The 27,301-nt window shown below is 35.9% G+C and overlaps 5 protein-coding genes and 1 long non-coding RNA gene across 7 annotated transcripts; 3 read left to right on the top strand and 3 right to left on the bottom strand.

Moving 5' to 3' along the window:
* LOC104770354 lies at positions 1,260 to 3,218 on the bottom strand. Of its 2 annotated transcripts, XR_764534.2 has the most exons (4): positions 2,914 to 3,218; positions 1,936 to 2,137; positions 1,667 to 1,824; positions 1,260 to 1,488 (listed from the first exon to the last, which is right to left on the bottom strand). It is a non-coding gene; the product is annotated as an uncharacterized LOC104770354 (long non-coding RNA). The 2 variants fall into 2 exon arrangements; XR_764533.2 differs by having other exon boundaries at positions 1,936 to 3,212.
* Positions 4,654 to 6,977, bottom strand: LOC104770353 (peptidyl-tRNA hydrolase, mitochondrial-like). The gene is made up of 9 exons (XM_010494758.2): positions 6,855 to 6,977; positions 6,358 to 6,537; positions 6,188 to 6,272; positions 6,006 to 6,073; positions 5,584 to 5,634; positions 5,409 to 5,482; positions 5,137 to 5,195; positions 4,982 to 5,058; positions 4,654 to 4,879 (listed from the first exon to the last, which is right to left on the bottom strand). Exons 2-9 carry the CDS (start codon positions 6,463 to 6,465, stop codon positions 4,745 to 4,747), a joined length of 657 nt encoding a protein of 218 aa, XP_010493060.1. The 5' UTR covers positions 6,466 to 6,537; positions 6,855 to 6,977; the 3' UTR covers positions 4,654 to 4,744.
* Positions 9,653 to 16,059, top strand: LOC104770352 (importin-5). The gene is made up of 19 exons (XM_010494757.2): positions 9,653 to 10,990; positions 11,188 to 11,391; positions 11,469 to 11,573; positions 11,687 to 11,752; positions 11,831 to 11,995; positions 12,103 to 12,177; positions 12,268 to 12,422; positions 12,684 to 12,819; positions 12,906 to 12,975; positions 13,059 to 13,186; positions 13,272 to 13,328; positions 13,704 to 13,889; positions 13,975 to 14,067; positions 14,415 to 14,500; positions 14,585 to 14,718; positions 14,804 to 14,940; positions 15,033 to 15,124; positions 15,210 to 15,276; positions 15,374 to 16,059. Exons 1-19 carry the CDS (start codon positions 9,758 to 9,760, stop codon positions 15,533 to 15,535), a joined length of 3,351 nt encoding a protein of 1,116 aa, XP_010493059.1. The 5' UTR covers positions 9,653 to 9,757; the 3' UTR covers positions 15,536 to 16,059.
* On the top strand, positions 18,394 to 19,487 carry LOC104770350 (ethylene-responsive transcription factor RAP2-11). The gene has a single exon (XM_010494755.2). It carries the CDS (start codon positions 18,396 to 18,398, stop codon positions 19,152 to 19,154), a length of 759 nt encoding a protein of 252 aa, XP_010493057.1. The 5' UTR covers positions 18,394 to 18,395; the 3' UTR covers positions 19,155 to 19,487.
* On the bottom strand, positions 19,327 to 21,378 carry LOC104770351 (tubulin alpha-3 chain-like). Its single transcript, XM_010494756.1, has 5 exons — positions 21,124 to 21,378; positions 20,819 to 21,033; positions 20,530 to 20,729; positions 19,932 to 20,440; positions 19,327 to 19,835 (listed from the first exon to the last, which is right to left on the bottom strand). The coding sequence occupies exons 1-5, from the start codon at positions 21,234 to 21,236 to the stop codon at positions 19,520 to 19,522; spliced, it is 1,353 nt and encodes a 450-aa protein (XP_010493058.1). The 5' UTR covers positions 21,237 to 21,378; the 3' UTR covers positions 19,327 to 19,519.
* Positions 25,112 to 27,190, top strand: LOC104770349 (tubulin alpha-3 chain-like). Its single transcript, XM_010494754.1, has 5 exons — positions 25,112 to 25,369; positions 25,467 to 25,681; positions 25,763 to 25,962; positions 26,052 to 26,560; positions 26,657 to 27,190. Exons 1-5 carry the CDS (start codon positions 25,257 to 25,259, stop codon positions 26,970 to 26,972), a joined length of 1,353 nt encoding a protein of 450 aa, XP_010493056.1. The 5' UTR covers positions 25,112 to 25,256; the 3' UTR covers positions 26,973 to 27,190.

Below are 27,301 nucleotides of genomic sequence, written 5' to 3'. Positions count from 1 at the left end.
AATATTATTCGAGATGATTAATCGAAAACTAAAGACGCTTTTCTGAGATGATTGATGAAGTCATACATAAAAATCATTTGGAAAATGATTCAATTTTTATAATTATTATACCAGTACAAGTGAGACCAAAACCTAACTTATATATATTTACAATTCACAATAATTTGGTTTTAATAAGTTAATAAAACATATTATATATATATATATATATATTAATTAAATATATACTGACAAATGATATATGATTAGAATAATATTAATAAGTGAATAGATATTGAAAAATAGTTACATAATAATTTCATGTGAATTATTTATCTTTAAATGAATAAAAAAATAAAAGCAAAATAAAAAATATGCGACATATCTTAAGGATGACAAGTAGAATTGAAAATAAAACTATACACCTTGATGTTCATAATATAGGAATAACATATGTAGTACTAATATCCCAGAAAAAGATAAGAACAATTTAGATATTGAAAAGTTAATTATTTCATCATATTTTAAAACAAAAGTATCATATATATATATATATCATATCTTACATATATATATATCATATCTTACATATATATATATCATATACACACATGTTGAACTTCTTATAAACATAATAGCATATGCTACACATATGTTGAACTCTTATATAAAGTATAGAAGAATTACAACAACTAGGTTGATACCCGCGCTACGCCGCGGGTTGTTTTTGGATGATTTTTTCATTTCATATTTGTTTTATCTATGCAATCATAATTAAATTAAAATTGTTTAAATCTTTTAGATACATTAGCAAATTTATATTATTGCCTGAAGATGTTTTGATTTCTCTTTTAAATGTTGTTTGCTAATGTTTGCATATCTTGAACTGTAGAATTAGAAGAATTAATTAATGAAAATGATGAATACTTTTGAGCGTGAGATAATATGGAGTATGCTCTCAAGTGAGATTGAAGTTGGGACGTATTTGTTAAAGAGAATTCAATGATGTATGCAACGAATGCTTCATATAAATAATAAATATACATATATCGTTTCATTAACTATATGCACTATGTTTAATTTTGTTTCTTCTTAGACACATATTTACATTTTTAAAATCATATTGAGTACACACAAATTTTTCAAACCACACTAATCGAAGTTTCTATCTTTAACTTGTTTGCTCGGCCAACATTATTTGAAAAGATACATACCAACTCACAAGTATATCGTGTATATGGTATAGAAGCAACCGGCTGCTCGGCTGCTCCACTAAACGCTCATATCACAAGCTAAATGGTTATTTGGTCTTTAGAAAAAAGTTGGCTCGTATTGGGTTTTATTGTAGTCCATTGTAGTTACATTCAGTTTGTTCCCTCACACAAATTTGTAATTTTGAACAAATTGTTCATCATCGTTGTACTCCTCTGCGACTTGTTTCAGTAGCTTCTCCTGCAACTCATAAGCATCATCCCCTTGAAGAACATCACACGTCCATGTCATCGAAACCTGATCATTGTGGAGATGGATATAAGAACATAAGCACTCAGCCCAAAAATATTCTTCTACACTTGGTAATTGAGGAGTAAGAGAAGTTACTTTTAAGTTTCTAGGGAGACTGTTTTGATGAGAAGTTTGAAAAACACAATTTATGTAACAAAAAAATGGGAATAAAAAGGAGACTGACCATTTCCAAAGCTCCTCTAATGACTCCACTTAAGACATTGCAGTAGTAAAGACCTTGGCAAGTATTGGGAAGTCTTCCAAGATTATACTGCAGCAAGCCTCATCTGCGTCCCAGCTTGTCACTGATGCAGTGACCCCTAAGAACATCTTGAACCCCACCTGTGTAATAAGGCAAAGCATGTTACTGCTTCTCAATACCATTAAACCAAAGGAGATATCTACCAGACATTAAACTCTATTGTCTAGACTAAACTCAGATTAAACACTTACGGTTTGGTTAATTAAGCACTTATGGTTTGGTTTGTGACTTGTATTGCGGCTTCGCAGTGAAAGCGTTAACCAAAGACTATAGAGTTACCAAAGTCATATATCCCTTGATGAACCCTAACACTTTCTCATCGTAGTGAAATCATTAGTTCCACACAAGAGAGCTATAGCTAAATATCCACATCATCATGTTCTCACGTTAATGCTGTATAAGGACAAAATATAAGCATAAGTAAGAAATCATGATTTTTTGGAGGGAAAATAGCCAGAGAAATAGGACCAACATGTAAACAAGTCAAGTGCTAAACACACATATGCAATTAACAATTAAGAAAAATGACAATGGACCAGCATTCGAAATGTTAGTTACTCTTTAATGTCAACAGATAAGCCCAGTTTTTGGTTTATCTTAATAGATAAAGACCCAAAGCAATACCAATGAGGCTACTTGGAACCCAGTTTTCTCTTCTTGTAAACCCAGTTTTTGAATATACCCTAATCATAAACCCTTAAGGAACCTCAATTGTAACATACCATAACAATGTTTAAACAAATCGCATCATATCTAATATTCTGGATCAAGCTATTGTACTAAGAATTGCTACACAAACATATCAGAAAAAAATCTAGGAAATGAGAATGAATAGACAGAAGATGATTGAAGTTTAACACAAGCATTGAGGACGACGAGAGTGACTGAGAACTAAAAAAAAAAAGAGGCTAACAAATTGGAGTTTATCATCCATCTCTCAATTCTCAAGTCGGAGAAGAGGTAGTAGAGATGACAATTTCGTTCCTTTGTCGAGAAAGCTAAATGGAGATTTAAAAATTAATGCTTACAGAGTGGCAAGATAGAAACTTTAGCAGCAACTGCAACACATGCAAGAATTTACTGAAAGATGGATTTTTTAATCTCCACACTTAAAATAATTTCAGTTCTCCTAAAAGCAAACTCCATTGATGTTATGAATTGGAAATTACCTCAGGATGATCAGAGAAAGAAGCAGAAGGTAAGAGACCAAGCGACGTAACAGATTTAACAGAGGCGAGGAAATTTTCACCAACCTTAGACAAATCCATCCCATCACTGCCTTGAGATAATAAGAAAGGGAGAAAGAAGAAAACCCTAGAGCTGTCAAATTCAGCACCATAACCAAGTTCGTTTAGATCTCCGCCATTAAAGAGAAATGGATTACCCGAAACTGAATGGGAAGAGATTAGGCTGCATCTCTCAATCTCATCTAAACGGCGACGAAGAAGAAGAAATCAAGCATCGATTGATTAAACGCTATCGTTTTACTTTTTGCTTTGTCCACATAAGACTAAAAACAGCTGATGTGTATTAATGTTATAATTTGATTGGTTATAGGTTTTTACTGAACTGTCAACACCACCTTCTATGTTGAGGCTGATGTGTCACACCAGGAATGCAACGCATTCTTCTTTTATTGTATTGATACAATAATTAAATATTAATATCTTTTATTATTTATTCTATTTTTAACTGTCATTAATTGTTCATTAAAATGTTATAATTACTATGGAGGTGAAAAAAATAACATAAATATAAATAAATAATTGCAATTAATTAAAATTTAGTGCTTTAAAATATGAATATGATTATAAATATGAGAGTTACAAAATATTTGATAGAATATGGTTCCATGATAGAATATTTGATAGATTATAGTAATATTTGATGCTCGAATGGTTCTTCCGGTTATCAGACTTGGTTTAAGTGATTGATTAGTCTTTTTAGCGTTAGTTAATGCTTCGTTTGTTTTTGCTTCCAGTTTGGTTTTACGATTGTTAGTGTAAACAGAGAGGTTCAAGTCTCTTTCATTCAGTAAACATTCTTATACCAATCACATCAAAGGCCAAAGAACTAGCTGAGTAACTCAAACACTTAAACCAAGTGTGATAACCGGTTTAGTTATTGAATTCTTAACCAGACAGTATCAAAGATTCATAACCAATTGCAACATTTTTCTCCGTTTTCAGTTTAGATGATGAACTCTACTTGGAAAAGTTACGTGAGTTCAAAGCACGTATTGATCTATGACATAGGCATCTTATCGCAAGTGGCACCCCAGGGATCAAAAGGAACTCTTATCTATTTCTGTGGCGTCGATCATCGTAAAAAGGATCCGCACCACATATTTGATCTATGATCTAACCACCCAAAAGATGGACTCTTAGACGAAACAATGGGTTCCAAATGCAGAGGAGCTCAGAAATATAGCTATAACTGAGTCTTCTTGTGTCTTAAAAAGGATCTAAATCATTACTACACCATGATTTACTTTTGCAACAAGCTAGAGAAGAGCTTTGATTTATACTTTTCTAAAAAAAAATGGCTCATACACTCTTTTAATTTCGTATCTGTATTAGTAAACAACCTATACCAACCACATCAGGGACCAAACTTAGGACCTGAAATCTGACTCTCTCTTGAGATTTTGCTACTCTCTTACATGACTTCACAGACGCATTTGTATCATTATTTCTCCCTCTCCCTCTTCCGCATCGTAATGTCTTCCTAATCAGTTTGTAATGTCTCATTTATTTATTAACTTTCTAGATTCTCGTTATGGATTAACGAGTCGGATAAAACTCACTAATTCAAGTAAACTCACTAATTCAAGTTATAGATTCTCGTTAAGTATTCCGTGTAACTAATTCAGATAATTTCGTATTAATCCGAAATGGAGAGCGACTCTAAAAATCTGAAATCTGAAAAGACTATTTGAAAAAAAAATTGTACAAGGGGCAAGCACAAGATCATAAATCTATACATGACAAGAGCATTTGGTCAAGCTGCAATTATTGTATGTTGTCTCAAGTGTTTGTACTTCTGTTCCACATTGAACAATCTCCAGCTTTCTCCAAAGTCTTTAGACAAAACCAGCTTCAGAGCATCCACCCCTTCTGCTAAAGCTCCATCCATCTTCACCAGAAACATAGAGCACACAAGGGAGACTCAAATCTATTTCTTTATGGTGATCTAAGCCACAATGTTTTCAATGTCGATAACTGCTCATAGGCTTACCCGTTCTCGAGCTGCCATGCTGAACTTCTGCAACAAGAAAGCCTTTGGATCCATTTGTCCCGGAGGCTTTCCGATTCCTACAATTATAATAATATCTTGATTTAGAACCAGTGATCTTCGTGAAAGTGTTAAGTCAAGTGGAGGTTGAAACTGACCGATTCGTAGCCTTGCAAATTCCCTGTTGCCTCGAAAATGGTTCATTACACTTTTTAACCTGAGAAGACCACAAGAATAATAATTACCATAATGTCAGTCATACCCCAAACAAGTATAAACGTAAGAGTTTTCGATATTGTGATTCAGATCTCATGATGGTAGACACTACAGTCTGAAACAGGTGACAGCAACTGTCTTACGAGAACCAGGGAAAAGTTGAACTCTGTTTTACACATGACCGCATTCTAGTTAGAAAAATGAGATACCATACCCGTTGTGGCATCCATGGCCTCCTTTTTCTTGAAGGCGAAGAACACCACATGGCAATTGCATGTCATCATGCACCTAGATCACCAAATTCCAGAGTAACAATGAAATCAAGTGTTTCTGGTGAAACAAATCGTACGGATTGTTAGGCCTTAAGCCAAAAACGGTGATAGGATTACCACAAGCACACGATTGAGAGGTAACTTGTAATAAGCCGCGAGAGGGCCACTCTGACCAATATAAAGAGAAGCACAGTTACTAACAAAACCAACCAAAGCTAAGAAGCTACATTATGCACAAAAAATAAGTAAATACAGCTAATTCAATTGCAATCATAGACACGCTTGGCAAGCAATAGATTTTGATGACCATATATTTTCTTCAAAAGTAGAATACTGTCATAATTGAAACCGTTAAGTCATAAAGCTTCTCGTCAGGCCCCTAACAAGCAGATACCTTGGTTTAAATAACAATGGATGAAGTATGTAGATGATGTTCAAGAACCTTATTGGTAAAGAGATTAAGCCTCATGAATCATTCATATTTCATGAATCTTGAAAATTTTGAAAGACTTATACTAAGAATATGAGAAGAAGATTACTGATTCACCGCTCAGGTTCATGTAAGTTTGCGGCTTTGCCAGGATAACAGGGAGATCGTCCACGAAACCTGAAAGGGGGACAACACAAAATCAAAAACTCATATAATTCAACACCAAACTCACACAGTTTTCGTTCATACAAGAAAAATGGAAAAAAAAAAAATTCATCTTGCAACATGTACCTTGTCCCATTATAGCCTTGAAATTGACCAGGTTCATCTGAATCCCAACTGACTCAGCAAAAGTATCAATCATCTCGAAGCCAATCTACAGCGTAGCCAAACAAGAGCAGAGAACTAAGAATACACTTATATAAACGCATAATCACTAAAAACATTTGGGGGTACATTACATTGTGTCTTGTCCCTTTGTATTTGTCTCCGGGGTTACCCAATCCTAGAAACAGCCATGGTCGATGAACAGAAGTGCAGTAGCAACGCCTCGACAACCTACTCAACATCGGTTCGAGATTCGGCCACCCAAGCCAATCAAAGTTTCGAGATTTCTCCAAAGACTATTAAATCCCTAAACCCTATTTCCAAAAGCAAGCAATCAGAAGAGAGATTAGTGTTTCAAATACTCCAAATTTTCAACACAATGTCATAAGATTCGACTAGCACTAAGCTATTGTTCTAAGAATTAGCGTTTTACTGTTGCGTGAACCAAGAACATCCAGAAACTGCAAAGCAATTGCACAATTACACCATCAGGGTCCAACAAAACCAACCCCATTAGACGTTTAGACAACAAACTCCGAAATCAACTTATTTATTGGGGTTTCAGGAAGCCTCGAATCGTTCCCTTTTCAATAAAAACCTCAAATTGTAATGGTAAGAATCAACAACTCACCCGTAAAAAAAGCAATGAAAGAAACGAGAGGAGAGCTGCGATGTCCCGAGAAACAGCCTAAGTCGTATTCGATTGTAAAAAAAAAATTGGTCTTCTCCTTTTATATGTTGTGAAATCATCACACTAGTTAAGTAGACTTGGCTATTACTATTATTCTAAAGTTTATACATTTTTGCTGAAGTCCTAATTTTGGGGTTTTTTCACTTTTCAAAAAAAAAACCCAAAGGTAAACTATACCTATATTGTCCAAGATAGTGCAGGTGTTTCAGCCCCTCCATGATGCTTGCTTGCTTACTTTTGGATATGCTTTTGTTTTCGTATATTCCTTTTTAGACCATTTTGTGATTACTACTTTCAACTAGATGTCTAGATGGGTATATTGGATTTGTGGTATGTTCCGGTTGTTATGTGAAGAAATATGACAGAAATCACCTTCAATACGAGAAATGATCATTTTGTAATGAGATAGAGACCATTCTCATTAGCATCTGCATCACAGAAGTTATCCATTATGAAAACAAAAATGCGTGCGACCATATTAGAATCAGAGGCTGTATGTATGAAGTATGATATACCCAAACCACCAAATGGATAATTGGAAGAAAACAAAGATTAGTAAATGATTCTTTTTTACATTACACCCATCACCATTACATCGCTGTTGTTAATCTTTTCTCAACTATGTATTTGGTTGCTACTAGGAGTTTTAAACACTCTTTTTTTTTTTGGTAAACAAATGAGTGTTACTATTGACAGAGAACGTTTTAAACACACGTCCATCAGAAGTTCTACAAATTAGAAGATTTTGTTCACTATGTAGTATGTTTATTATGTGTTGACAAGGAAAAAATATGTGATAGTAGTAGCATACAAACTGAAACACTAACACTCTACCACCCCATGATTAGTTATATAAGTCCATAGAATAATGATCCTCTTATTTCTATATGTTACAAAGACATGTGGACTACATATTATTTGTCTAACAGATTTTCAATTTAGTAAATTTAAAATCTATATTAACATTTTTGAAGTACATTTTGGTTTATGCCCTTTAAGTTTTACTTATTTAATTTTTTTTTACAACATTAACCCCTAAAATAATTCCATAAATAACATTGCAGAGAAACTCAAATATTAAACTTTCTTAAATTGACCAACATTTGTTACGTTTATTGCCATAAAATTTTAATAACATCTATACATTCCAATTTTTCCAAAAACAACTATATCCATTAAAATTTTAACCCATTAAATCTCCAAAACTATTTTTATAGATGCTAGAATCTATCAAATTTAAATGATATACAACAGATTTTCTATAACAAAAGTTTACAATTTTCATAATTATATTAACATTAATAAATTTGGTGAAGATGGCGTGGGGGTGCAAGTGAAAGTCCTTCACTTGTGGCGTCAATACACAAGCAGCACGGCGGAAACCCTGGAGTTGATCTTGGCACTGTAAGAATCACACAAACATAATTTCCATTATTCTCTTTATTATTCACATGAATCTTACTATGCTGCTTTAATCATTTCAGGGAATGAAAATCCACACATCAGTCAAAAAAGACATGGTTACACGGTATGTTGATTATTTTGATTATTTTTTTACGCAAAAACTTATTTTGATTATTTTTTTATGCAAAAACTTATTTTGATTTTGGTGAGACGGGTTGGCATTAATCCCATATAGGGAGATAAGTGAAATTGTTTTTTTTTAAACATTTTTAGATGTGTATGAGGAGATAAATGTATTACTAGACTATACATATACTACACGGGTTAAAACCTTGAAAACACTACAAAAATCATATACTTTGAATACTTATATCAAATACCTGTAAATTTTTATATTTTTAAAATTAATAAAACAATAATAAAATAACAAATAAATACAATAAAAATTTTAAATTTTATAAAATTAAAAATATTGTCCCGCGGTGTACCGCGGGTTAAATCCTAGTGTATTTGTTAAAACTTAAAACTAAAACAAGAAATGTTATATCAAATAGTTTATTTATATATAAATATACTATATAGTATAAAATGTACATTTTTACCATATAACAAATACACTTTGTAAACCCGATACAACATGCTTCAAAATTGGTTTGATTGCTATTTAAATACAAAATAATATTGTGTGAAAATAAATTATATAAATACATATAGGATTTATCTTTTTTTTTTGTTAAGTAAAAGTTTCGTGAATATTAAGACTTTTACCTTTTCAAATACCTTTTATATATAAATCAATATATAATAAAAATTTATTAATTTAAATCAAATTAATCATTATTATATTCACTCGTTACGATTACATTTAATTCAATATCAGACTTAGTAAAACCACATTTTGAACACGCGTATCAAATATATCAAGATTAATTAATAATTATATATTTTTATCATTTTTATTTATTTACAAAAGTTATAAGATTCTGTCATTTGATGTATAATCAAGCCAATGTCAACCGTTTTTTTTTTGTTGGAGTAAGGAAAATGGAAGAAAATAATAATCATAAAATCTTTATATTTACTTAAAAGTTGGTGGTTTTATTTATTAAATCTAGGAAATAATAGAAAACCTTAACTTTTGAATTCATAACAAGGAAAACAGGCATTGGTGATCAATTTATGATCCACCCTTGAAAGAAATACAGCTAATCACATATCATTGCTTACTTTTTATTTTTCCCCTTAATTTAATTGTCGCTACGGCCCACTCCACCTCAAATCACGAATACATAATACTTGGGAGAAAAAAAAAAGAAAAAAAGAAAAGAAATATAATTATCTCTTCACAAACCTCATCCCTCTTCGCTCCTCTCCTCATTCCGCCTCTCTCTCTCTCTCTAGCCACTTTTTAACCCTAGTTTTTCCCGCCGCCATCTGCCATGGCTACCGAGGCGAACCAGCTTCAACAGGCGCAACTCGCGATGGTCCTCGGTTCCGATTCGGCGCCGTTCGAGACGCTAATCTCTCACCTCATGTCTTCTTCCAACGAGCAACGTTCCTCCGCTGAGGCTCTATTCAATCTCGCTAAGCAAAGCAATCCCGATACCCTCGCCTTGAAGCTAGCTCATCTTCTTCAGCTTTCTCCTCATCCCGAAGGTCGTGCCATGGCCGCCGTGCTTCTCCGGAAGCTGTTAACGCGTGACGACGCTTATCTATGGCCTCGTCTCTCCCTCGCCACTCAATCCTCCCTCAAATCTTCGATGTTGTCTTGTATTCAGCGCGAGGAAGCCAAATCGATCTCTAAGAAGATTTGCGATACAGTCTCTGAACTCGCATCGGGGATTTTACCGGAGAATGGATGGCCGGAGTTGCTTCCGTTTGTTTTCCAGTGTGTTCAATCTGATTCCCCTAAATTGCAGGAATCGGCGTTTTTAATCTTTGCGCAATTGTCTCAGTACGTTGGGGAGACTCTGACTCCTCACATCAAGCCTCTCCACACCGTGTTCCTCCAGTGTTTGAGTAGTGACTCTGCAAGCTCCGATGTCAAAATCGCAGCTCTCAACGCCGTCATTAGTTTCGTTCAGTGTCTCTCCAACTCAATGGAGAGAGATAGATTCCAAGATGTTCTGCCTGCCATGATCAGGACGTTGACCGAATCTCTCAACAACGGGAACGAAGCAACTGCACAGGAGGCACTTGAACTTTTGATTGAATTGGCTGGTACTGAGCCACGGTTCCTTAGAAGGCAGCTTCTCGACATTGTTACTTCGATGCTTCAGATCGCAGAGGCTGATTCCTTGGAGGAAAGTACGCGTCATCTTGCGATTGAGTTTTTGGTTACTTTGGCTGAGGCGCGTGAGCGTGCCCCAGGGATGGTTAGGAAACTCCCTCAGTTCATCGACAGGTTGTTCGCTGTCCTTATGAAGATGCTCGAGGATATTGAGGACGATCCTGCTTGGTACAGCGCTGAGACTGAGGATGAAGATGCCGGCGAGACTAGCAACTACAGCATGGGTCAAGAGTGTTTGGATCGGTTAGCAATTTCTTTGGGAGGAAACACCATTGTTCCGGTTGCATATCAGCAGTTTTCTGCTTATTTGACTGCTTCTGAATGGCAGAAACACCATGCTTCTTTGATTGCACTTGCTCAGATTGCTGAAGGTTGCTCAAAGGTATAACTTTCAGTGGTAGCAGTTGAATAACCTGTCTTAAGTCACTTTTTTCCTTTATTGTTTCATTGTTTTTTTGTTTTAATTAGATGTTAGATAAAGATTGATTCTGAGTTGATTTATCTTGGGAGGACTTGCCAAGCACATACATCACTTTGGGGTTTTCAGTCCGATATCTAATATCCTGAACTTTGATATAGGTAATGATAAAAAATCTAGAGCAAGTGGTGGCCATGGTTTTGAGCCAGTTTCAAAGTCCTCATCCTCGAGTAAGGTGGGCTGCTATAAATGCGATTGGACAACTGTCTACGGATTTGGGTCCAGATCTGCAAAACCAACATCATGAGAGAGTGCTCCCCGCACTTGCTGCTGCTATGGATGACTTCCAGAATCCACGAGTGCAGGTAAAAATCCCTTGTTTCTCTGAGATTATAATCTTCTGACACTTCCTAAAGCAGTACCTTGTGACCTTTGCATGTAGGCTCATGCTGCTTCAGCAGTACTCAACTTCAGTGAAAATTGTACACCTGAAATATTGGCACCTTACTTAGACGGAGTAGTGAGCAAGTTGCTTGTGCTACTACAAGTAAGTCCATTGCGTACTTTATTTTCTAATATATATAACTAAAAAAGAGCATATATCTTGCATTCTGTTGAGTTTAAATGATTGACTTGGGATTATAATGGTGCTTCTTATAGAATGGTAAACAAATGGTCCAAGAAGGAGCCTTAACTGCTCTTGCTTCAGTTGCTGATTCATCACAGGTATCTATAAAGAAGTTGTGTAACAACTATTGTTTTCCTTACATGCAACTCTTGATCTAACATAATCTAAATTTGTAGGACCACTTTCAAAAGTATTATGATGCTGTCATGCCTTATCTCAAAACTATTTTGATGAATGCAACTGACAAATCTAAGAGGATGCTTCGTGCCAAATCCATGGAGTGCATTAGTCTTGTTGGAATGGCAGTTGGAAAGGACAGATTTAGGGATGATGCTAGGCAGGTATGCTATGCGTGGGTCAAATCAAACTTTACTTGCTATTAGAACGGATGCTATATGCAGTAATCCTATTCACTGTCGTATGAAAATATTTCACATGTCCATGCCAGGTCATGGAAGTGCTAATGTCCTTGCAAGGGTCTGAGATGGAGGCAGACGATCCAATAACAAGTTACATGTTACAGGTGAATTCTTATAATATGCTAGGTCTCCATGTTATTTATAAACTTAAGTAGGTAAGATCGCTTGCTTACAGTTACCTTACATTTTCGTAGGCATGGGCTAGGCTTTGCAAGTGTCTGGGTCAAGACTTCCTCCCGTACATGACTGTTGTGATGCCTCCTTTGCTTCAGTCAGCTCAACTTAAGCCAGATGTAACAATTACATCTGCTGATTCAGAAGATGAAGCAGAGGATTCTGATGATGAAAGGTTTACATTCTTCTTGACACTTCATCTGATTGTTATCATATCTCTATACCTTGCTTTTATGTAATTCTGATGCATAGAAAAACTAATCTTCTCTATGTTGTTGGAGGTGCAGCTTTCCTGCATTTCTCTTTTCTTGAAATATTTAACTATGCTCAGATACTGTCCATATAATGAAATGATATGTTTTAAGATTATTTTTGTTTTGTTTTACATAACAAGTAACATGCATAATGTTTTTGCTAATTCCATCTATTGATGCAGCATGGAGACCATTATCCTGGGAGACAAAAGAATAGGGATCAAAACAAGTGTTCTAGAGGAAAAGGCAACGGCTTGCAACATGCTTTGTTGCTATGCCGATGAGTTGAAAGAAGGATTTTTTCCTTGGATTGATCAGGTTAGTGTGGTTAAATAACTCCAAATTGTCTCAATATTTGGCATTGTTGTTGGGATCATCGTGTAGACTGAATTTTTATACTATAGGTTGCACCTACACTGGTCCCTTTACTGAAATTCTATTTTCACGAAGAAGTTAGAAGAGCAGCTGTGTCAGGTATATCAGAAAATATATCGTCTATAATCTATATTTTGTTCATTTACAAGTTTCTAAGAAATTGGATAATTTTCTCTCTCTAGCCATGCCGGAACTAATGCGCTCAGCCAAGTTGGCTATAGAGAAAGGAAAATCTGATGGGCGCGATTTATCCTATTTGAAGCAGCTTTCTGACTACATTATTCCAGCCATGCTGGAAGCTTTGCATAAAGTTAGTGTCTGTTCTGTTTTTTTTTCTTCTCTCTTTTGGCTTTGCTTCACTATGTTGATCGGGTGGATGACTGGATTTTATGTAGGAACCTGATACAGAGATCTGTGTGAGTATGTTGGAAGCTATCAATGAATGCTTGCAGGTAAATTTTCATTAGCAAATTTGGTGTAACTTGGGCCTTCTTTTTTATGTGCTTCTTGAATGCTGTACTTTCCCTGGTAGTCATGCTAATTTCTTATTAATTTAGGTCACATATGTAGTTGCTTGTATTTGGAAAGCCAGACTGGCTTTTTATGTTTTCTTTACTTCATCACTTATTCATTCCTTCTGAGCATAGAGTATCGAGAGTGATGAATAATGTTGCAATTTCAGCTGTCCTTATTTTCATCCTTTCCTTAGGTTTAGAGTAAACTATATAGAGCTTATATTGAAGAAGTCTTAATTATGTGCCGTCGTAGAGTAAATCATAGGATTACATTGATAAAATGGTATCTCATAACCTGTGACTGTATTCCAGATCTCCGGAAATCTTTTGGATGAAGGGAAAATTAGATCCATAGTTGATGAGATAAAGCAAGTTATGACAGCAAGCTCTAGTAGGAAGCGAGAGAGGGGAGAGAGGGCCACTGCGGAAGACTTTGACGCTGAAGAGGGAGAGCTTATTAAAGAGGAAAATGAGCAAGAGGAAGAAATTTTTGATCAAGTTAGTTTTTTTGTGATCCACTCTTATTAAATTGAAATATACTGTTGTCAATGTTTTTATTAAATTTTTCGTTTTTGAAATACAGGTCGGTGAAATATTGGGAACACTGGTTAAGACATTCAAAGCCTCATTCCTGCCATTCTTCGATGAATTATCCTCTTACTTAACTCCTATGTGGGTAAGTTGCGCTCATCACTAAAAGTCTTCTATTTTAGGTGCTGGGTGATACTAAGTGGAGAATTTTCATATTCAAGAGTATCTTTTGCTTTTGCTTTGTCAGTGTAGGTGGTTTTTATTATTTCCAGAAGCTTGTACCTAACATATATATGAATAAATATAGTATAGTATTTTGTATTTTGTTAGAAGTTTAGAAATTTTTGGCCCTCTGGTTCAGGTGAATATAGTTTTAGTTTCTAAATCTGTGGCTGTTGCCATTGCTCTGATACAATATTAGTCTTAGTTCGCCTTGGGTTTTCTGTTTTGCTATTGATTGTTAGTTTTGGGATGTGTATTTGTTTAATTCAGGGAAGGGATAAAACAGCTGAAGAGAGAAGGATTGCTATATGCATTTTTGATGATGTAGCTGAACAATGCCGTGATGCTGCCTATAAGTAAGGATACACATTCATTGAATCATTGTACATTTTCAGTTTTCAGCGTTCTTATGTGGTGTCTACCTTATATTCGCTGCGCAGATATTATGATACCTATCTTCCATTTGTACTGGAAGCTTGCAATGACGAGAGCCCAGAAGTTCGACAGGCTGCCGTGTATGGGCTTGGTGTTTGTGCTGAGTTTGGTGGATCTGTATTCAAGCCTCTTGTTGGAGGTATGGTATTCTTTTGCCTGCTGGTAGTTTTTGGGGGTTTGATTTATATTTTGCAGTTAAATAACCGATGTTTTTGTTTCAACAGAGGCTCTGTCAAGATTAAATGTTGTGATACAGCAGCCAAATGCTCGGCAATCTGACAATGCAATGGCATATGATAATGCTGTGTCCGCAGTGGGAAAGATCTGCCAATTTCACCGTGACAGTATCGATTCCTCTCAGGTAGCTTATGATACTTACAAGGTTTCGCGATGGCACTAATACATGTGGTTGCTTCCAGTGATTCACAAGTTACCTTGTTTTGATTTTTTTAGGTACTTCCTGCATGGTTGAACTGTTTACCTCTAAGTAATGATGTCATTGAAGCCAAATTGGTTCATGAACAGCTCTGCTCAATGGTTGAGAGGTAAGCAATGTGGATTCTAAGTTACTTACCTCTTATTTTATTTTTCCTTGTTCTAAAACGCCCTTGGTTGCTGATAAACTTGCAGGCAAGATGTGGACATTTTAGGCCCCAATAACCAGTATCTTCCGAAAATCTTATTAATATTTGCCGAGGTTTGTTTAGTTAATGCTTTTCATGGACAATTTTTATACCTTGATCTTTTGCATTTATCGTACTAATAGAGAAATCAATGTGTCTATTGGCGGCCAGGTGCTTACAGGGACAAATGTGGTGACAGAAGAGACAGCAGGTCGTATGATCAATATATTAAGGCAACTTCAACAGACACTGCCACCATCGGCATTGGCATCAACATGGTCAACACTGAAACCCGAGCAGCAGCTAGCTCTCCAATCCATGCTTTCCTCCTGAAACCACTCCAATCCGGTCTCTTTGTTCATCTACAGTCTTGTGAGCTCTGTCTTCACTACAAAGCGTCGTCAGTTTTGCATTTATGTGTTTAAAAAGCTTTTCTCTTTTGCATTTTTCATCAATTCTTTTTTCGAGAGGGATGATGATGGGTCGGGTCCATCCTTCACAAGTTACAAAATGAAAATTTCTATCTTGACGGTAGGAAGTGTATATTAAGGAGGGAAGGATGAAACTGTTAGTGAAAAGAGTGTCATTGGGGGAAAATTTGGTATGATTCCCCAAATACACATGTTTGGTTGGTGTCGGTGTTGGTTTGGGTTTGTGAGAAGATGAAGTTTTGGTGCTTATACGAGAAAGAAAAAAACAGAAAGATTTGTTTTTTTTTAAGTTCTCTTGTTTTTTTTTTTTTGTATGCAAGTGAGAATTTTGGAAGAATGATTCTTTTCTCACATTGCTATTGTTGATTTTGTACTCTTTTGGATATTCTTGGTCTTTTTAATAAAAAATGTCGTGTTTTAATTTTATGATTTCGCTGGCAGACAGCAAGTAAGCAACTAAGTTTGGTCGTTTTAAGTTGTGTCTGGATGAGTTGGTGAGCCGGCCACGAGGGGTCCGTACGAAATGTTGGGACCCCACAACATCACATCTTCACATCTATGATGTATCTCATCTGTGAAGCCTCGTGGGAAAAATACTAGTGTCTCTCATCTCTACTTAAACCATTTTTTAACAAGTTTGTTAGCAATATTTTTATTACAAAAATTAAAAAAAACTAAATTTAAAAAAAAAGAAATATAAAATTTATCCCTTCAATGATAAAGTTCTAACAAAATTTCTAAACTAACTTTAAAAAAAAATTTCAAAGAACTTGTTTTATAAGCAACACTCAAAACAAATCAAAAATTCAGTCTAACTCTCAAACATCCTCTTATTGCACAACAATCACAAAACTAGATCGCAAAAAAGTTGTTACATAGATCTACCTAATCACCATTTCTAAAAGTCTTTAGATAGTAACTTACAGTTTCGGAAATCCAATTCAGATTAATTACTGCAATGGCATAACATTCTTTGCAAATCGACAAGAACATACTTCAGTGAAGAAGAATTTACAGAATAAGGTGCAATTTTTTTTTCTTTTACTCACTAAAACTAAAACTCTACCCATTCACAGGTAAACACGTGCCTGTAAGAATTAACCCTCAAATTGCTTAGCTAAGATATATTTCTTAGCTTATCAACAATTTTTTATTTATTTTTATCTGTTTTATACCTAAATATTTGCTTACATACTCCCACTAGAGATGGTCTTAGTTGTTACTCACTCTGTTTCATAAAGAATGTCATTTTGACACAGTTTTTTTTGTAACAAAAAGAGTGTCATTTTATATTTTCAATGCAGTTTTTAATATTAAATCTTATTTTTATTCCTACTATTTCAGCTTTTATTAATTAGAAAGAGAAATTGTTTTAATGTATTTATAAAAGGTAAAATAGAAATTTATATAATTTTCTTAATCTGTATACATTGTGTCAAAATGACACTCTCTATGAATCAGAGAGTATTTGGATAATATGCCATGTAACTTGAAACATTACTAGAGTTAAATGACGGTTACATTTGTAAAATGTTTCGATGTAACTCATAAGTGGTGTATGTAATAAATTAGTTTAAATGAATTTGTAGAACGAATCAATACAATAAATAAATAGAGGATAAGCAAATCAGTCGCACTACAAACCGCGAAAAAGCGAATAAAGAAGAAGAATAAATCCCGGTAAACTGAGAGACAGTCAAAACTAACAAAGTTAAGACAACAGTACAACACAAATGCACTTTTTATGTTTTCAGGCAAACTCATTAGTAAATATATACATTTACAAAAAAGTAGACAGTAAATGTCTTCTCCTGACTCTTGAGCCGCTTGAATGCCTTCTTAGCCCGCTACAAGAACCACCACCATGGTTTGCTGGGAGGAGGTGGTGGATTCACTCTTCCGTATCTAGGGCGTGGAGGCGGTGGAGATCTCTTGTAGTAGTAGGAGGCAACGGGAGGTTTAGGAGGAGGAAGAGCAGCCGGAGGTCGATAGACCGGAGTAGGAGGAGCCACAGGATGACGATAGACCGGGGATGGAGGAGGAGAATAGTTGTAAAATGAGAATAGCTTTCTGTTGGTGTTTCCCTTAGCAACTGTGATTAAGGTTGCCAAGAGAAACAGTAGGGTGAAGGACAATCTTTGAGACACCATTTTTTCAGGTTAGTATTTGTCTTCTTAATGTTAAGAATCACTTATATAGATATTTATTGTCATCTCTCTTGGAGTAGAGGTTTCCCACTAACTTGAAGATTTTGTCAATATCATACATAATTGATAATTTCGTAAAAGTATATATCTTGGTCGGCTTAATTTGCATTTTAGAAATCTCCTTCTATCATTGAGGCCTCCCTCTAAACATTAAGCTCAATTAAGTCTTCAGATGCTATGGTTTGTTCATTGTTGAATTAAATATTCCCCATCCCATGCCAAGAAACAAACACATCATACCGTACTTGTCTTTTGCACATTTTTTATATTAAGAAAACTAGAAAATGGTAAGCACGCCAATAATACATGGAACCCACATAAAACCTCCGAATGTTTCTCAGGAATACCCAAAAACCAAACAGTTATATAAAAATCATTAACTGTATGCATCATCATCATCACTAAAATAACAAGAACAAATCTTCAGAAAGACGAGGCACCCACTAAGACTTGACCCCAAAAGTATACCAACACACATAACCAAAAATTTAACCTATGCATCCCTATAAGTACGTATTTTCAACGTCTACAGACAGATTCATACACAAAAAAAAAATGGAACGTCAACAACCTCAAAAGCAGAAAACAAAAGAGAAGAGCAAAGGCAACAAGACGAAGTTCGTGGGAGTTAGGCAAAGACCTTCAGGGAAATGGGTGGCAGAGATCAAAGACACGACGCAAAAGATACGGATGTGGCTCGGAACCTTTGAGACTGCAGAAGAAGCAGCTCGAGCCTACGATGAAGCCGCCTGTCTCTTACGTGGCTCCAATACTCGAACCAATTTCGCTAACCATTTTCCAAACAACTCACAATTGTCTTTGAAGATCAGAAACCTCCTTCACCAGAAGCAGAGCATGAAACAGCAGCAACAACAGCAGCACAAACCCGTTTCTTCTTTTGCGGAATGCAATATCAACTACACCTCTGCTGCTGCTACTAGTATCACCACAACCACCACGACCACTACGGCTATACCACTCAATGATGTGTACCGCCCGGATTCGTCAGTCATTGGGCTACCAGAAACAACCGGTCACCAGCATCCTTACTCGTGGCCCCTTGTCTCTGGATTCAACCATCTGGTCCCTATGGCTCAGGGAGGGGAAGAAACACATGGACATCTCAACGATCACAACTCAACCGATCAACATTTGGGTCTTGCTGAAATCGAAAGACAGATATCAGCATCCCTATATGCAATGAATGGACCTAACAGTTACTATGACAGCATGAATGCCGAATATGCAATCTTCGATCCTACCGATCCCATTTGGGATCTCCCTTCACTCTCCCAACTCTTCTGCCCTACATGATTCCACTTTACTTTTCCTGACTAATTCATGTAATTTTTTGGATCATGATCCATGAATGTAAAGTAGAACACATCTCTACAGTGTCCCAATAGACAAGATTGTACCTAAAGTCAAAATGGACATTGTAAGAAGAGAATGAAGGTTTGGTACAACAAAAAATGCTTGATAATGATGAACTCGGGATCTTCCCCAATGGTCGCTTTACCAATGAAAATGTATCGAACCGAGATAAAACACAAAAGGCAGAGGAAGTTCAATGGATATTGTACAGGATTTAAACAAACATGTAATCAACAAGAATCATAAGTGAAAACATTTAAAAAAAAAAAAAAACTTTTTGGATGCTCATTGTTCGAGCAAAGGTCTCAATAGTCTTCACCTTCATCCTCTTCGTCGTCTCCACCTTCAGCACCCACTTCTTCGTAATCTTTCTCCAATGCAGCCAAGTCTTCACGTGCCTCAGAGAATTCACCTTCTTCCATTCCCTCACCGACATACCAATGCACAAACGCCCTCTTGGCATACATAAGATCAAACTTGTGGTCGATCCTTGAGAACACCTCAGCGACTGCTGTGTTGTTGCTGATCATACATACAGCTCTCTGGACCTTAGCGAGGTCACCTCCCGGAACAACAGTTGGAGGCTGGTAGTTGATTCCACATTTGAACCCGGTGGGGCACCTGATAAAAAACAAGACACATGTCAAATTAATTGTTTATAAACAAAACAGCATGAAACTGGAAACAATAGCAATTTGTTCCATTTCAAGATCATACCAGTCAACAAACTGAACGGTTCTCTTTGTCTTGATGGTACCAACAGCCGCATTAACATCTTTAGGAACAACATCTCCACGGTACATCAAACAACAGGCCATGTATTTTCCGTGCCTGGGGTCACACTTTGCCATCATGCTAGATGGCTCAAACACGGCATTAGTGATCTCAGGGACTGATAGCTGCTCATGGTATGCCTTTGCGGCTGAGATGACTGGTGCATAGGACGACAACATGAAATGGATACGGGGATACGGGACAAGATTGGTCTGGAACTCAGTGATATCGACATTGATAGCTCCATCAAACCTCAGCGATGTTGTCAAGGATGATATGATCTGAGATATCAACCTGTTCAAGTTGGTGTAGGTTGGCCTCTCAATATCTAGGGATTTGCGGCAAATATCATAGATGGCTTCATTATCCAAAAGGACAGCAACATCGGTGTGTTCAAGTAGGGAATGCGTCGAAAGAACACTGTTGTAAGGCTCCACAACAGCAGTAGAAACCTGAGATCACAGGGCAATGCATTCAAAAACCAAGACTCATCCATCAAAGAAACATGTAATGCAAAGAGAGCTCTTTCTGAAAAAGGTACCTGAGGAGAAGGGTAAATGGTGAATCCAAGTTTAGACTTCTTTCCATAATCTACAGACAAACGTTCTAACAAGAGAGAACCCAATCCGGAACCCGTACCACCACCAACAGCATTAAACACCAAAAACCCTTGCAAACCAGTACAGTTGTCTGCTAATTTCCTCACACGATCAAGGCAAAGGTCCACAATCTCCTTTCCAACTGCAATCATATAAGAATTAAGTACCATTCCAAAGAACCCTAACAAATTAACACTAACAAGTTAACACAAGCAGGAAATGGATTCTCACCAGTGTAATGGCCTCTGGCGAAGTTGTTAGCAGCATCTTCTTTACCAGAAATGAGCTGCTCCGGGTGGAAAAGCTGGCGGTAAGTACCGGTACGAACTTCGTCGATAACAGTAGGCTCAAGATCAACGAAAACAGCCCTAGGAACATGCTTCCCAGCACCAGTCTCGCTAAAGAAGGTGTTGAAAGCATCGTGCGCAACACCAACTGTAGTATCACTACAATATAAATCAAAAACATTCTTCGTCTCTCAATAAACCTTTCCGATTACAACAGAAACAGAGTAGAAATTAGGGTTTATAAAATACCTGGGCATCATGCCATCAGGCTGGATTCCATGTTCGAGGCAGTAAAGCTCCCAGCACGAGTTCCCGACTTGAATCCCAGCTTGTCCGATATGAATGCTTATGATTTCCCTCATCTTCGCTCAGTCGAAGTAAACCCTAATTTCCGAGAGCGATGATCCTCTTCTTCGACGGCCGGAGAAATTTGAAGGGAGCCAGCGAGCGAGATCTTGGATTTTTATTATTTTTTGTTGTTTCGGATGGATTTTGAGGGAAAAATGATTATTTATTGAATGGGATTTGATAATTTAGTTGGGGTCCGCCAAGTTGTGACAGCCTGCCCCCTTGAGGGACTTGGCATCGACAAAATACGTGAGATTCGATCTGGATCTCGATCTCCTTTTTTTCTTTTTGTAATTTTGATCCGGTTTAGTTATTTACCGGTTTTTTTTTTTGGTGTTATCGTTATCGTTATGACTGTTTTGAGGTGGAAACAAAAAAATAGCATAACCGAAATAGAAAATGAAATTTCGGGTTTAGTGGTTTAACTCTATTGGTTTAATCAATTTGTATTTGTAAGATATTTTTGTTTTGCGTTAGCGCCAAACTGAATTTTGTCATCCTGGCTGTAAGGTTGTCCATGTTGATAAATAAAGAAGAGATCAATGACTGAATTTTCTGTGTATTGCTTTGGACCTAAAGGTCGAATATATATACAGCTTTACAAATCTTGAGGATCAAGTTAAGAGAATATACGATAAGTAAAGACTAAATATACACATGTCTAAAATATGTAAACATTCTATTCTCTATCCTCCATTACATGTTGTAGTGTATTATGATTTTAATTCTGTTTTAAATATTTTTTTCTTCTTTTCTTTTTTATTAAAAATAAAATACATAATTTATAGTAATTTTTTGACTTGTAGAATTTGAATTCAAGGTTTTAAGTTTTTTTTTTTAACGAGTGTGGGCTGAGTTACGGTGATTCAGTGACATAAATGATTTGAACGATGGGGAAAGAACAAATCATATTAATTGATCAATCTAGACTAAGTTTAATTATGGTTTTAAACCTGTCTATCTTTCTCTTGCAAATTTGATCTTTGTTGTCTTTATTGTATCCAACCAAGAGGTTGTAGACTTTGTAAGCTTTTCTCTTTTTTGGAATTGAATTAAATCAAATATCTTTGTCCAAACAAAAAAAAAGACTACATTGGATGCATTCAGATAGTTAGCTAGGTTGCGAGTCTAAATGACACTAAGTTGGAGGACCTAGTCCCTAGTGGTTCATCAAAGATGTGGACTGTGGAGAGTACTTCTAGTTCTTTTGTTATTTATTTTGGGACCATATCTTAAAGGATGTTTGTATCAGAGTATTGGAGAGCTGATATTTACTTTTTGACCGTGAATTTTCTTTTCAGTATAAGTGTTTTAATACTTCATGAACAAGGTAGGAGTAACAAAATTCCTATCACATCTAAAATATTTAATTTTGTGAAGTTTGTATGCTTTTAAGCGATTTGCAATCTATCTTTAGTTTGTTTCCTACTATTTCGGTTGGCATTCTCCATCTCTAGGGTTTTAAGGACTTTTTATCTTTACTTTCCTAGTCATTTTTTTATGAATGATAACTACTCATATTTTCTTTTATAGTTATTTTCCTAGTCATGTTGTTCAACTATACATAGAAGAAAGTCTCATGATTATAACTTGGTGAAATGGTGCATGTGATGGAAAAATCACTAGTGGTTAATGAGTTCTCTACTAAGTGAACCAAAAGCTTAGAGCATCTGCATTGGTAAATATTAAGTAGGTTTCTCAAAATTTTTTATTTTAATCAATTTTATATAAAATTATTATTTAGTTAAATAACAAATCAGAAAATAAAATCTAATCAGTTAAAATTAGTCAAGTGTCCAAAACAGTTTTTCACATTTTCTTCTACTTTTTTTTTACCTTTTATTTTTTAATTGGTGAGAAACTACTTGAAAAACCTTCAATGCACATGATCTTACTATTTATCATTTTGAGGTTAAGTACATATAATGATTATGTAGTTATTTTGATAATTATTTTTGTTTAAAAGGATCATTGAATCGTTGAATCCGTACATACAGTTAGAGAAAATGGGTTAAATAGCAAATTAACCATATATCTTATGGCCTTGCAAATAGAGCCTGGAAAAGGTGGGTTATCCTTAGCCAATCGGTTAGCCATTCTGATAATATCGATGTCCCTAATTCGTGCACCTGTGTATAAAAGAAATATCACAAATCTAACACTTCATGAACAAGATAAGATTAACAAAATTCCTATCACATCCAAAAGATTTAATTTTGTGAAGTTGGTATGCCTTTAAGCGATTTTCAATCTATCATTAGTTTGCTTCCTACTATTTCGATTGGCATTCTCCATCTCTAAGGTTTTTAGGACATATTATCTTTGTTTTTGTTATAGTTACTTTTTTAGTCAATTTTATATGAATGATAATTACTCATATTTTATTTTATTTCCATGAAAGTTCTATTGTTGTTGTTCATCGATACATTGAAGAAAGTCTCGTAATTATAATTTGTTGAAATGGTGCATGTGATGGAAAAAATCACTAGAGGTTAATGAGTTCTCTACTAAGTGAAACAAAAGCTAATTAGAGCATCTGCATTGGTAAATATTATAGTAAGTGGGTTCCTCAAAATATTTTATTTAATCATTTTATAAAATTATTATTTAGTTAAATAACAAATCAAAAAAATAAAATTTAAAATTAACCATGTGTTCAGAATCGTTTCTCACATTCTGTCTTACTTTTTTTGTTACTTTTTATTTTTTTAATTAGTGAGAAACTACTTTAAAAACCCTTAATGCACATGATCTTATTATTTATTCTTTTTGAGGTTAAGTATGTATAATGATTATGTAATTATTTAGATAAATATTTTTGTTTAAAAGGATTACTGAATCGTTGAATCCGTGCATACAGTTAGAGAAGTGGGTTAGAGAGCAAATTAATCATATACTAGTATCTTATAAGTTATAATAAAATATTTTAAAGGAAATTTAGTCATCCAACAAACAAACAAATAAACTGCATAATCCTAAGACAACCAAAGAAAATATATTAGAGCGACATATGGAGAGATAAAGGTAAAAATTTGAGTTCATGATCTGGACAATCAAATTGGTACGAAACATCCAAGTAGAACAGACAACATCATGAGAGAATCCACGAATCAAAAGTGAGTACATACATGACCGTCGTCGCATAGTGCGTGAATTCATAACTTGGTAGTACATTTGGTGGGTCTCTAACTCTATATGGATTAGATTGACGAATTGTTTGATTAAATCTGCCATAAACACAATTATTTCACGTGACTTATCTCTCACAAACACAAAATAATTGGATATAGAGAAAACAACGTATTGAAAAAAAAAAATCCATTATATGTATAAAGTGATTTCTGTGTGTGTGTATTAAATGTCCATCCGTAAGGATTTATAATTTCATTGACTCATATAAATTTTCATCATTTATTATTTCACTGACTGAAATTGATGATCTAAAAAACAATTACTAATATTGTCAACTCCAAAAAATCTGTACGTGACTTTTGGTCATCATAAAGATCAACACACCAACTCGCAAAAGAAAAAAACACATTGAACCGGATAAATATACCAGCCTCACACCGGTGTAAGTAGATCGATCCTTAATTAGCGTAAACCAGTCCGGTTCAATTATGACATTGTCTCTCCGCTTACCGCTTAAGATATTTTTTCTATGCCAGCCAAAGTTGAGACACTGTTTACTTATTACATGAACTGGATCGTGTGGGCAAATATTTTAAAAATAAAAAATCCATTTTTCGAACAAAAGCGAGCCGTGGGACCCAAGGCAGGCTGTCACAAATGGCGGACCCCAACTAATTATCAAATCCAATTAATTTTAAAATAATTAATTATTATTGTTCCTCACGAAATATAAAGTGACCTAATGCAACCAAAAAATAAAATTAAAAAAAAAACTTGAAAAAGAAGATCTCGCTCACCGCCTCACTTCCTCATTTCCTCGCCTCCTCGATCTCCGTGTTCCTTTCTCCGTCTGTCCTTCCCAGAGTATCGCTCGAAATTAGGGTTGCTTCTACTGAGCGAAGATGAGGGAAATCATAAGCATTCATATCGGACAAGCTGGGATCCAAGTCGGGAACTCATGCTGGGAGCTTTACTGTCTCGAACATGGAATCCAGCCTGATGGCATGATGCCCAGGTATTTTATAAATCCTAATTTCGTTCGTTTCTACTCTGTTTCTGTTGTAATCGGAAAGGTTTTTTAAGAGACGAAGAATGTTTTGATTATATTGTAGTGATACTACAGTTGGTGTCGCGCACGATGCCTTCAACACTTTCTTTAGCGAGACTGGTGCTGGGAAGCATGTTCCTAGGGCTGTGTTCGTTGATCTTGAGCCTACTGTTATCGACGAAGTTCGTACTGGTACTTACCGCCAACTTTTCCACCCGGAGCAGCTCATTTCTGGTAAAGAAGATGCTGCCAACAACTTCGCCAGAGGCCATTACACTGGTGAGTATCCATTTCCTTCTTGTGTTGCCTTAATTTGTTAGGGTTCTTTTGGGATGGTGCTTAATTCTTATATGATTGCAGTTGGAAAGGAAATTGTGGATCTCTGCCTTGACCGTGTGAGGAAATTAGCGGACAACTGTACTGGCTTGCAAGGGTTTTTGGTTTTCAATGCTGTTGGTGGTGGTACTGGTTCTGGATTGGGTTCTCTCTTGTTAGAACGTTTGTCTGTTGATTATGGAAAGAAGTCTAAACTTGGATTCACCATTTACCCTTCTCCTCAGGTACCTTTTTCAGAAAGAGCTCTCTTTGCATTACATGTTTCTTTGATGGATGAGTCTTGGTTTTTGAATGCATTGCCCTGTGATCTCAGGTTTCTACTGCTGTTGTGGAGCCTTACAACAGTGTTCTTTCGACGCATTCCCTACTTGAACACACCGATGTTGCTGTCCTTTTGGATAATGAAGCCATCTATGATATTTGCCGCAAATCCCTAGATATTGAGAGGCCAACCTACACCAACTTGAACAGGTTGATATCTCAGATCATATCATCCTTGACAACATCGCTGAGGTTTGATGGAGCTATCAATGTCGATATCACTGAGTTCCAGACCAATCTTGTCCCGTATCCCCGTATCCATTTCATGTTGTCGTCCTATGCACCAGTCATCTCAGCCGCAAAGGCATACCATGAGCAGCTATCAGTCCCTGAGATCACTAATGCCGTGTTTGAGCCATCTAGCATGATGGCAAAGTGTGACCCCAGGCACGGAAAATACATGGCCTGTTGTTTGATGTACCGTGGAGATGTTGTTCCTAAAGATGTTAATGCGGCTGTTGGTACCATCAAGACAAAGAGAACCGTTCAGTTTGTTGACTGGTATGATCTTGAAATGGAACAAATTGCTATTGTTTCCAGTTTCATGCTGTTTTGTTTATAAACAATTAATTTGACATGTGTCTTGTTTTTTATCAGGTGCCCCACCGGGTTCAAATGTGGAATCAACTACCAGCCTCCAACTGTTGTTCCGGGAGGTGACCTCGCTAAGGTCCAGAGAGCTGTATGTATGATCAGCAACAACACAGCAGTCGCTGAGGTGTTCTCAAGGATCGACCACAAGTTTGATCTTATGTATGCCAAGAGGGCGTTTGTGCATTGGTATGTCGGTGAGGGAATGGAAGAAGGTGAATTCTCTGAGGCACGTGAAGACTTGGCTGCATTGGAGAAAGATTACGAAGAAGTGGGTGCTGAAGGTGGAGACGACGAAGAGGATGAAGGTGAAGACTACTGACACCTTTTCTCAAGATAGTTGCAACCAAAACAGTTTTTTTTTTTTTCGTTTATCTGTTGTCACTTTTGATTCTTGTTGATTACTACTACATGTTTGTCTTAATCCTGTACAATATTCGTTCAAACCCTCATGTTTTATCTCGGTTCGATACATTTTCATTGGTAGAGCGACCATTTTGGAAGATCCCGAGTTCAATATCAAGCTTTGGTTGTACCAAACTTCTGTTATATTGTTAAAATTGTCCATATTTTCTTTTGAGTATAGTAGTAATCGTGTTTATCTCGGATCACCAACATCTAGTAGCGTGCTATGAGATTCAACTAATTCTA

Source organism: Camelina sativa, chromosome 20 (genome assembly GCF_000633955.1).
Source record: "Camelina sativa cultivar DH55 chromosome 20, Cs, whole genome shotgun sequence".
Taxonomy (NCBI): Eukaryota; Viridiplantae; Streptophyta; class Magnoliopsida; order Brassicales; family Brassicaceae; genus Camelina; species Camelina sativa.
This window is presented reverse-complemented; position numbering and strand designations above follow the sequence as displayed.